Source organism: Danio aesculapii, chromosome 12, assembly GCF_903798145.1.
Source record: "Danio aesculapii chromosome 12, fDanAes4.1, whole genome shotgun sequence".
Classification (NCBI taxonomy): Eukaryota; Metazoa; Chordata; class Actinopteri; order Cypriniformes; family Danionidae; genus Danio; species Danio aesculapii.
This window is the reverse complement of record NC_079446.1, coordinates 15,578,403-15,590,396: the sequence shown is the minus strand read 5'-3', so window position 1 is coordinate 15,590,396 and position 11,994 is coordinate 15,578,403. Positions and strand designations below refer to the sequence as shown.

The 11,994-nt window shown below is 33.5% G+C and overlaps 1 protein-coding gene across 1 annotated transcript in view; it reads left to right on the top strand.

The window, feature by feature from the left end:
- avl9 (AVL9 homolog (S. cerevisiase)) overlaps positions 1-11,994 on the top strand; it is a 28,190-nt gene that overhangs the window by 11,828 nt on the left and 4,368 nt on the right. The window contains exons 7-13 of the mRNA XM_056469346.1: positions 1,198-1,238; positions 1,349-1,387; positions 1,484-1,553; positions 2,585-3,057; positions 4,800-4,934; positions 10,870-11,089; positions 11,400-11,517. Of these exons, the coding sequence (XP_056325321.1) occupies positions 1,198-1,238; positions 1,349-1,387; positions 1,484-1,553; positions 2,585-3,057; positions 4,800-4,934; positions 10,870-11,089; positions 11,400-11,517 (1,096 nt within the window). The remainder of the gene's footprint in view (positions 1-1,197; positions 1,239-1,348; positions 1,388-1,483; positions 1,554-2,584; positions 3,058-4,799; positions 4,935-10,869; positions 11,090-11,399; positions 11,518-11,994) is intronic.

Genomic DNA, 11,994 nt, shown 5'->3' with positions numbered 1-11,994 from the left:
ATGGAAAAATATCTGAAATGCTGATTCATCTGACCACAGTATACATTTCCACTGACGGCGCTTCTAGACGCTGTTAACATAAGTATTGTGTAAGTACATATTGTGGTACTTGACAAAGGTTTGCCAAAGTAGTCCTGAGCACATGTGGCGATTAATGCTTACAGATAAATTACGATTCTTGATGCAGTGCTGCCTGAGGGATCAGAGATCACAGTTGTTCAGCTTAGGCTTGCCCCTTTGTCCTTGTCCTGAAATTCCTCCAGATTTCTTGTATGTTTTAATTATGTTATGCACTGTTGAAGGTGAAATGTCTTTAAATGTCTTCCTATCTTTTTTAAGGAACATTGTTTTTAAACATTTCAATAATTTTCTCACATATTTGTTGTTAAATAATTTGCGTTTTCCATACTCTCCCAACCTCATCTGATTTGAAGTTGTACTTAAAATGTATCCTGTAAAATGTTGGGTTTTGTGTATATGATTGGTACAATTCCCCATTCTCATTAAATGCGCGCACACACACACACACACACACACACACACACACACACACACACACACACACACACACACACACATGGACACAAAAGTTTGGGGTCAGTAGGATTTTTAAATGTTTTAAAATAAGCTTATCCTGCTCACCAAGGCAGCATTTATTTAATCAAAAATACATAAAAATGTACAATTGTGAAATGTTATTGCACTATAAAATAACTGTTTAAAAGTAGTTTAAATTTAATTTAATAGTTTATTCAAGTTATTTTATAGATGAATTTCAGCTTCATTACTCCAGTCTTCAGAGTCACATGCTCCTTCAGAATTCACTCTAATATTAATTATTATTGTTATTATTATTATTATTATTATTATTATTATTTATTATTATTAATGGTAATTTAATAAATTAAGGGTAATTTAATAAATGCCACCTTGATGAACAGAATAATTTTCTTTAAAAAAAAATTGACCACAAGCTTTTGACCAGTAGCGTATATACTATTTCTTTATATTTTCAGAAAATTATTCTATTTATCAAGGCGACATTTATTAAATGTAAAAACAAATGTTAAAATTTGTTAAATATATAAAAAAAATCACATAACTGCTTTCTTATTGTATTTAGTTTCAAATGAAATTATTTGTCCAGTCATTACTGCTTTTATTACTATTACTAATTGTATTTTTTTTGTTATAAAGGTCTGTCCGCCAGAGATTTAATTCTGCACTTTAAACACAAGGTAAAACTTCTTAAAATGATGCTTCTTCCTCTTGGATAATTGTTTTGTCTTATGAAACTTGCAACACTTGTTTTTCACAATATTTTTTTTTTTTTTCACTTTTTCTGTAGGTTCTCATTCTCTTTAAACTGATACTGCTTGAAAAGAAGGTCGTTATTATCATCTCATTACACAATTTATAGTAAAATGGAATCCCAAGGATGAATGTGATCTTAAATATGTAAATGTTTACTATCCTTCTGCAGATCCTGTTTTATGTGACTCCAGTGAAAAGATTGGTTGAAACTCTGATGACCATCCTGTCATTGTTTCCAGGTTGTAAAATACTGATGTGATCTGGTGCCATGTTTTTATTGGTCAATGTCTTCAATATTCTTGCAACATGAATAATTTATTAAGCATTAGCAAATAGTTAATTAATCATTTGTAAAGAATTAACTTTACATTATTAGGCATTAGTTTGCAGTTTATAACTACAGCTACAAATGCTGTATTCTTGACTTAAAGCGAATGTATATTGTGGTTAATGGCTGTATTTTCATACTTTAATGATACATTTTTCATCACTAATTAAAGTAATGCATTATAGACAAACTAGTTATTTAAAAGTAGCTGATAATTTTTAAGAATATTCAGAATGAGTTAGTAAATAATTAAGCAAATAACATTTTTTAAACTCTCATCTGAAACACATTGGAATTTGTTGTAATATGTTAATCACAAACATCTACTTAAGAAGAATTTTTTAGATCTGTTCTGAACCTGAAAAAAAAAAGTAGCAATGTGATTTTACATACATCTGGCCTGCTTCAAATCCATATTTCCAATTCTGAAATGAACTACAAGCATGTCAGGGTTACGTTTTCCAAACAAAGATTTAAATGCCAAATTGTGAAAGGGATGTGCCTGATTGTGCTCAGATTATTGAGGTGGAAATGTTATATATTGACAATAAATTGTTTTCACAGAGAACCATTCAGAAGCATAACATCTCTTTCAACCTCTGCCCTATGAATTGTGTAAATTAAAAATACAAATCTTGGTACCGAGATGTACTTTTCCCAGGAACAAGGGGATAATGTGTGTAGAGAAATAATGCTTTTCTGTAAGACAAATATTCTTATTTTAAAAACAAAAAAGTTTTGTGTAACTTCTAGCGAGAAACTGCATTATTCTTCCATTGCATTTTTGGTGCCATTACATTTACCACCAACAACCTGAGAATACTGCATTTTGTTTACCTCTATATGGATATGTTTGGGTGAACTAACTCTTTAATATGTGCCATCTATGTGCAGCCTATTGCTTTGAAGTTTTATTAAATGACTTTTTGAATTCTTTTGTAGGTATGATAGAGTATGGGCTCTCTGATTCCTCTCACTATCAGACCCGAAGGAGCATCTCAGAGGATTTCAGTTCACCAGAAGTCATATCTGCAGATGAAGAATCACTATCCTTGTTTTCTACAGATATTACTCGTATACCAAAAGAGAATGAGCACAGGTATGATGTCAATGATCAACCAGATCAATCAAAGCCTTGTAATTCTACTTTGGACACACACTACATTGATGCTCGTGCAGAACAACAGAACTTGCTGAACACCTCTGAGAGTGAGTGGGAAACTCTGGAGCCTCATGTGATGGACGAAAAGGAAAGTAAAATGGACATAGGCCATTTAGAGATAACTGACAAAGATTCCGGACTGCCAATAACAGTACAGCCACAGTCAGCCACAGGACATGGAACACTGACCACAGGCCTGGTATCTGGATTGCAAGAGGACCAGTATGGACAGCCACTCGCTATCTTTACAAAGGTTTGTACACAAAAAAACAATATCATACTCTGTAGAATACATATTTGTTAAAATAAAATTGTAGATATTGAATTGGAGCTGTTTTTAATTCAAGAAGTAATCCAAATAACAACAATATGAACAGTTATGGTTGGTTACTTTTTGATTACCTTAGTCACATTTGCAAATAGTTATAATGTATCGATAATTAATGCACTGCCAGCAATGTAAAGTTTCAAGTACAGCTTTATTCAAAGAGAATAGTCAGCAGGCAAATGTTGAAATGAGAACAAACAACAATATCAGGGCAATCCACGGAGTGTAAGCCAGAAAACAGATGACAGGTACAAGGCAGGCATCCTATACCGTAAATCAGTCCAAAAACCACAACAGGAACAGGGCAGGAAGCACAATGCTCACACTTTTACAGATAAACAAGACTATGCAATGAGAGCGAGTGACTGAAGGGTTTATAAAGTCAGCTGTGTGTGTGTATATATCAGTCCAGATTGTTCATAGTTGTATCGGGTGTTGATTGGCTTGAAGCATCATGGTAGTTGTAGTTATTAACATGTAGTACATACAGAAGATAGCTGGAGTGCACTGTAATGAGTAATCAAAACATTTAATCCAAATATCTGTATTTTTTATTTATTATTATATTATTATTATTATTATTAATATTTTCAATATCAAAACGGTAGAGAATTAATGAAGATAAATAATGTGGCATGTCATCTGCATTACCAAAGGATTCAGAATTTTTAATTTATATTTTTTAAAGTTTATTATTGTATTAGCCCTAAAAAAAACTTTAGAAATTACTTCAAATTGTTATCAGACTTACATTTTTTACAGACTGATTATACACAGAAAAGCAAAATAACAAGTAATTATGACTGTAAAATAATTATAAAATAATATGTAAAATAATAATTCCGTTAAGGACCAAGGATGGGCAGTTCAGATACATTCATTTAAAATATTTACTTGAAATACAGAGTACAATTTTGTTTTTTAATGACTTAAAAAAAATTGAATGAATGGAAGACAGTAATGACAACTCAAGGATACAGTTCAGAGTTTATTACTCTCATCTGTTTATGGCATAATGTAGATGGCATTGGCTTCATTTGATTTTTTTTTTTTATCTAAGGGGTAGACTGAACTTGCCTTTTTCCTAAAAAAAAGTAACAACAAATCCACTGAGCCTAAGAAAGAATTAGATTGTTTTATGAGAATTAAGATTGAATGTTATAATGTGATGTCACTGACAGAGAATCTGCTTATTGTGCCGAAGAATTTCCTATTTTGACTTTCCAAAGACAGGCTCGCTTACACACTTTCATTTATACATGTCTTATACAGCATATAGATCCAACAAGCTCCACTGGCCAAAAGTGTAAACAATTATTAAAAAGCATAGGCAAAAACTATTTACAATATCTTGTGTCTAGCAAAACTTACAGTACCATGTTAGTTCTTCTTGCAATTTAAAATAAATTGCAGCATCATCGCTCCGGTCCTCTGTGTCACATGATCCTTTAGATTTCATTGTAATGCTGATTTGATGCTCAAGAAACTCTTCTTATGTTGAACAGTTGTGTTTTTAAATACTAGGAAATCATTAAATTTTAATTAATTTAGCAAGGACTGTACTTTTTTATATTTAAAAAAAGGCATATATATGTTGATGAAAAGCAAAACACTTCTTTGTTTGATTAGTTACACTTTTTTTGACAGTTCTCTTTGCGTGTTTCCAGGGTTACCTGTGCATGCCTTACATGGCACTCCAACAGCACCACCTGCTGTCAGACATAAATGTTCGGGGTTTTGTTTCTGGAGCAACTAACATCCTCTTTCGACAGCAGCGCCACCTAAGTGATGCTGTTGTAGATGTGAGTCTATAAAACTTTTGTCTTTTTGCTATGTAATTGCCCTAAATGTGCAGGCCAGCATGTAGAATTTTATGCAGGAAAGTTTGAGAATGTGTGCAGCTCATATTTCACCAAATTGAAATCATTTTTTTCTTTGAATTGTGACATGCTAGTCATGAAGATTTGTCCTCCAGATTCCCATGACTGCAATGCATCTGTACGTTTTACTTTTTACATTCAGTTTAGGCACATATTCACCCCCACCTCAAATCAATATGAATTAATATTTTTTTATTTAAATTGCAGAACTAATACTTTCTTCTATGAAATCTGAGATTTCTGTCCATCTGTTGAATGTCTATTTCATTCATTCATTTATTTTATTTTCGGCTTAGTCCCGTTATTAATCTGGGGTCGCCACAGTGGAATGAACCGCAAACTTATCCAGCATATGTTTTATGCAGCGCATGCCCTTCCAGCTGCAACACATCTTTGGGAAACATCCATACACGCTCATACACTATGGACAATTTAGCCTTCCCAATTCACCTGTACCGCATGTCTTTGGGAGAAACCGGAGCACCCGGAGGAAACCCATGCAAATGCAGGGAGAACATGCAAACTCCACACAGAAATGCCAACTGACCCAGCCGAGGCTCGAACCAGAGACCCTCTTACTGTGAGGCGACAGCACTACTGCACCACTGCTTCGCCCTGATTGTCTATTTATCTAAAGTAGTCTGATGTTTTAAACCATTCATAAAGAGAGCAAAAATAAATCCATATGCAAAAAAGATTCAGGTCTTCTGAAGAGACGCAATGTTTTTATATGATGGACAGATCCATTGTGGTGACTCCTGAAATAGAATTAGCTGAAGTGAGCAAATTTAAGTGTGAGTAAAAATGACTGGATTTTATATTGATGTGAGCTAATCCTAAAATGGCTTATAATAGTCTCCTGAAGCTGTAAAGTAGTATAAAAAAAGAGTAATTGAAGATGTTTTTCCATTAATTCTACTCTTCTACTCCATTGGTGGGCAGTGACTGAACTACTGTGACTAATCTGATTGAAATAAAATGATTTGTCTGTAAATTAGACATTACTAGAGATGTCCATGTTATAGGAACAGACCCTCCACGAATGTAATATTTTTAAAGGCTTTACTTTTGATTATGTTGCCTTAATGACCATTCTAATATAACAAAGTTGTCTGTAAATAGGTCCCGACAAAATGTGCATGTGCAAAAATCCACAGATTTTTGAGGATGTTATTCAATCTATTGCTTTACTTATGTAGATGTGTGTAAATATATATTTATTCAGTTTTTATATTAATTTCAGTAATATACATTCTGCATAGAAATGCATGTATAAATGTAGATATAAATTATGTGCAGAATATGCAAACATGTCTGCAGTTTCTGTCTGGCCCTGTCTGTCATTTCCCATCTAATCAAGATTTGTTTGTAGATAAGCTCATTTCAATCAGTTTATTCGGTATGGAAGCTATCCTGGATATATATTAATTCATTTATTTTGTTTTCGGCTTAGTCCCTTTATTAATCCGGGGTCACCACAGCGGAATGAACAGCCAACTTATCCAGCACGTTTTTTACACAGTGGATGCCCTTCCAGCCACAACCCACCTCTGGGAAACATCCTTACACACACATACACTATGGACAATTTAGCCTACCCAATTCACCTGTACCGCATGTCTTTGGACAGTGGGGGAAACTGGAGCACCCGGAGGAAACCCACGCATGGAGAACATGCAAACTCCACACAGAAACGCCAACTGACCCAGCCGAGGCTCGAACCAGTGACCTTTATGCTGTGAGGTGAAAGCACTACCTACTGCGCCACTGCGTCGCCCCCTGCATATATATTTAAGTTTTATTTATGGAGAAAACACAGCAGTGTTTGGGTGTTCTGTGTTTGTCTGAGGTAATTAGTCTACCAAAATGTGCATATTCCATACAATGTATGAAGCAGTTTTTGTCAGTTCTAGTCCGTTCTTGTCACGTGACTTGCTGTGCGTTTGCAGCATTCTGAAAAGTTGAGATGTTTTTAATTGGTTGTCACTGATAGGGGCCAAGATGGCCACCTGACTGAATACTTGGACCACCAAAACTATAATATTGGGACAAACACAATAAAGAACCTGGGCAGAGTCTAACTGTTATTATTAAGTCGTCTATCATCCACATGTCGTCACAGGAAAAGAAGAGAAGGATGAAGGCTATCAAACAAGCAGCTGTGACAGGTTTAGGCAATCCCCTCATGTCTAACTGCCATGACTATTCTAACACAGTCGGTCAGTTGTCTCTGATGCTTTCAAAAGAGGAATTTCCATCACATCCAGCAGAGGTGGAAAACTCCATGAAACTAGAAAGCTTTAAGTTGACAATTGATTTTGCATATAAAGAAATAAAGGATGCAAAGACACAGATTGAAAAAGTGGAGAGTTACTGGGGTACTGGAATCAGTTGAAGATGTTAAAACTGAAACCATAAAAATTGGACCATTCTGCCTCAAAAACAAAGTAAGTTAATGGAGGTGATCGACGTCGTACACCATCTGGGAATGAGAAAGCTGGGAGTCGCTTGACCAGGAGGGATCTTACTTTGATTTCTGATGAGAACACATCGGGATGCTCTGTGGGCTGCAGTGAAGAACAACTCGTTCCTACAAGAAAAACACCAGAGGTTTGCTGAAGATCTTCCTCAATCCGTCAAAGAAACTAGAGCCAATTTTTGGCTTACAGTTCGAAAGGTGCGAAACGAGGGCAAATCAGCCTTTTTCTTCTGGGTGCGAGTTTTCATTTGGGGCATTGAGCTTTGTCTTTATCAGATTGAGGATGCCTTGAGGATCCAACGGAGATAAAATGACTTGAACTCGTTGCCGCTTATCATTTGTCTTTCTTTATGTTTCTACTTCATGCACAGGCAGTGATTGTACTTTTAAAGACTTTTTTTTTTTTTGTTCATTTTTTAAAATTTTTATTTAATTATTTTATGTTTCTTATTGACTTTACTGTTCTCTATTTGCGATAAGGTGATTCGTTTGGCCCTTGAATGAACATATTTTTGCTCAAGTGACATTCATTTCGATATTCTTAATTTTTCAAGTTGTCCGTTTGTCTTTTTCTATAATATCTGTAAATTCTAGGGGATTGCAGTTCAATTTCAAACGTAAAGCACTGGTCTTGTTTGTGGAACAATTTAAAAAATGATTTTTGTTTTCTAAGAATCACGCACCGTACCTGAAACACTCTTAATTTTTAGCTGTCCCAATGGGGGAATAATGTATAGTATTCCAACTGTTCAGAGCTTTCTGCTGCTATTATGACTGCACTAAAATGTTTTAAAGGCAACATTTTGTACTCAGAAGGTGATAATGACCACTTTCTCATTCGTATAATATCTATTGTTAACATAACGTTTTTGATTATTAATATTTACTCCAATGCACAGAATGTCCAGTTGCTTGATTTATAAGAAAATTGCATTAAACATGGGTGGACTAAAATGTGCATATCATAATTGGAGGAGGTTTTAATATCACTTATAATAATTGAAATCATTGTTTTCCACCTTTCAAAGATTTCTCGGTGACTGCAAAATTAAAACTATTAATGGATAAATATGAACTGATAGAATACTTGGAGGCAAACATTTCCTGATGATCCAGGGTTTAATTGGCCCAGTAAAGATCTTAGTAATTTATTAAGGACCTAAACCAAATGGCCATATCTATACTTATCCCACCCTGCTGATAGATCATAATGCAATAGCAATACAGATTAATATTTGTAGGTCTGAAATAGTAAATAGGATAGCATCAGATTAGAAGCTTGTGCTTAAAGAACAAACAAGTTATTATAGAAATTAATTATTTGCTTTAATATTTTTAAGGAAAGCAACTTTAGAACAATCTTTGAAGTGTTTAAATACGAATCTGCAAAATACTTAAGATCATTTGGCAAATATGTGTGCATGGGCTAGAATGGCTAAGGAAGAGGATACCATAGCATTTACTCCATTAAGGAAAAGGAGATGGATAATTTAACAGAAGATGATCAACTCAATCTAATAGAAATACAGAACTAATTACATGAGATATATATATATAAAAAAAAGCTGAGGGTGCATTCACTCGCTCTAGAAAGAAGTGGCTTAAAGAAGGGAAGCAAAATTTTGCTCATTTCTTTTGATTAAAAAAAGCAATGTGCAAATCACAATACAACACATAAACTTAAGATTAATATTAAGGTTACGTCTGACTCTAAATTAACATTCAAATATTGCTCTGTTTTACAGTATGTTATACACTTTAGGACCAGAACAATTAACATCCTCATTTTTATCAGCCTATTGTATGCTAGCTTGTGTGTGACAGCACTGTATCTCTGTAAATGAGTTGGTATAAAAAAACAAGCCTTAATTTGTTTTTGTTTTCTGGGGATTTTATTTTTTGTTATTCGAAATAAAAATGAAAATCAAATCATTTTAAAATATTACTTGTCCATTTTTCACCATGAAAAAGAAAAACGCCTCATATTTAAATTTTTGTATTTGACATTTAAAACAAAATTCGAAAAAACAGCTTGTTTTTCAATATCTGTTTCTAAAATGGAAGTCCAATGATTAAAATATACACTGACTGTGAACACTTACTAAATTGTCACTTACTAAAATGTTATACTTTAAATTGCACCCTTAAAGTCAATTGGATGGAACAAGTTTTAAAGTGACCCACATCAATTTGGAATTATATCCCTAATTATATTTTTTTTCACAGCTGGGTGGCTTAAACTTTCTCTTCCTATGTAATTATAATATTGAAAAGTTACCCACAAAACTCTGCATTTCACAAGCATATGTTTCTTGCTTAATCTCTTATTTATAAACAGTTATTTTTCCGCACTCATTCTTTATTTGGAACTCTATAAAAATAAATCCTTGTTTCTTCAGAATTGGTATTATAATAAAATTATTTTCATTAAATTATCTTTAATGAAAACGGTCTTTTGCCATCATATTGCTATCCTGTCTCACCAAAGGAATTCGCCATTGCCTTTGATGCCGTTCCTGCGGGAGTCATTATACTGTTTAAAGGCTTGAACAGAACTTAATGTGCCATAGCACTACTTTGTAATCCATTTGAAAATGCAGCTTGTCTAGTTCCAAATTCATGTAACAAATTAATCCGTGCACTGTTTCGGAAAGAAGTTGTCTCAAAATTATGTTATTGCTTATTTTAACAATTTTACAGACATTTCAAGCTGGAGAAAAGTTTGGCTTTTGCCACTCAAACAACTTTTGCTACTGTACCTACACAAAAATATTTTGGGGTAACTTTTGCATAAATGTGATTGAGTTTATATATTACAATTTTTCTTTATTTTGGAAAATTATGTTATTTAGTTTTATTGATGCAGACAATAATGCTGAGAATGCATTATATTTTATCAATATTTTACTTTTACTTTCTAAATATCACATCCATTAATGCAAATTCTCCAGTAATAAACTGCTTTTTTAAAAGGTATTCATTAAAAAAAAAACTGCAACAATATTTTGAAACTCCCTTGTTCAGGAAAACGCTGTTTATCTTATTGCATTTTATTTATTTTTTTTATATATTGTGCCTTTTTTAATAAAATAAAGTTCTAAAAATAGAAGGTTGCTCTTTTTTGTATTGACTGTGTATAAGCTACATCTGTAGGTAAATTTACTAAGTAAGGAAAAATAAAAAAATCATAATAATCTTATGCAATCTGTTCTTGCATAGTGTATTCTTGAAACAAGACCAATACGATTTTTTTGGTTTGTAATAAGATTGTAACTCCTGAATAGATAAGTGTTTTTGCAACTGTGTTCTCACAAAACAGGTGGAGAGGCTATTCTTCAGCTGTTTAATATGAGTTGTTTTCTATTTGCTTGTGTGCAGGTGGATGAAACCCAAATTTTGATCCATGACCCAGAACTGCGCAAAATGCTAAATTTAAGCACAGCAGATCTGAGATTTGCTGATTATCTTGTGAAACATGTCACTGAAAACAAAGAGGATGTGTTTCTGGATGGGACAGGCTGGGAGGGTGGAGATGAGTGGATACGGGCACAGTTTGGCCTGTATGTGCACTCGCTGTTATCTTCTGCTCTACAACAAGGTGCAACACCGCTTACATGCTCGTATCCTGTAATTAATAATATTAATTTGTGTAAAATTAGAGTCTGCTAAGCTACAAAATCATTTAAACCATAACAGTTGTCTTATAGTAGCAGCACAGTAACACTATTTTTTACCTCAGTCAGGAATTCGTTGCTTATTTTCCATAACAAGGTTGCTACCAAATAAACAGACATTGCTCCAGTTCTATGTATTGTCATGTTGTGGTCTGCCCAAGCTTTTATTTGTATTTCTGTTAGATATTTTTTTTTTTTGTTTTTTCTACATTTATTTATTTATTTTCTTGTTAGATCATGAGCGGCTGTTGGCAGATTATGGAGTTGTATTCACATCTGCTTGGAAAATGACACACAACTACAAAATGTGGATCAGTAACAAGTATCCAGCCATGGCCGAGATCACACCTGGGTATGTCAAACACATATCAGACAAATCAGAATAGAATACTAGCATTTTTCTTACTGTATACTTCTTACATGTATACTGTATACATGTATTACTGTATACTTTTTATGACAAAATTGTCAACATGAATGAAAAAAGTTCATAGATAATAATATTCCCATTTTTGTTTGTCAATTGTTGAAATATCTAAATGATTTTGAACTGAAAGTGTTGTTGCTGCAAACATCCCCATGGTAGGTTGATTTCTTTGAACTGCTGAACTTCCTGGACTTTCAGTAGACCTTGTGTGAACATGAATGTAGTATATGTTTACAAACTTACTCAAGTAAATCTGTTTGTTTTCATCTTTCACTTGCCCCTCTAAGCAAATTTCATATTTTCTGGCAATATACATTTTAAGTTGTCACAGTTTATCGCATGGGTTGTTTAGTTGCATGTTACATTTTTTTTTAGCAAATGATTTGACTTCAAACCATTGAC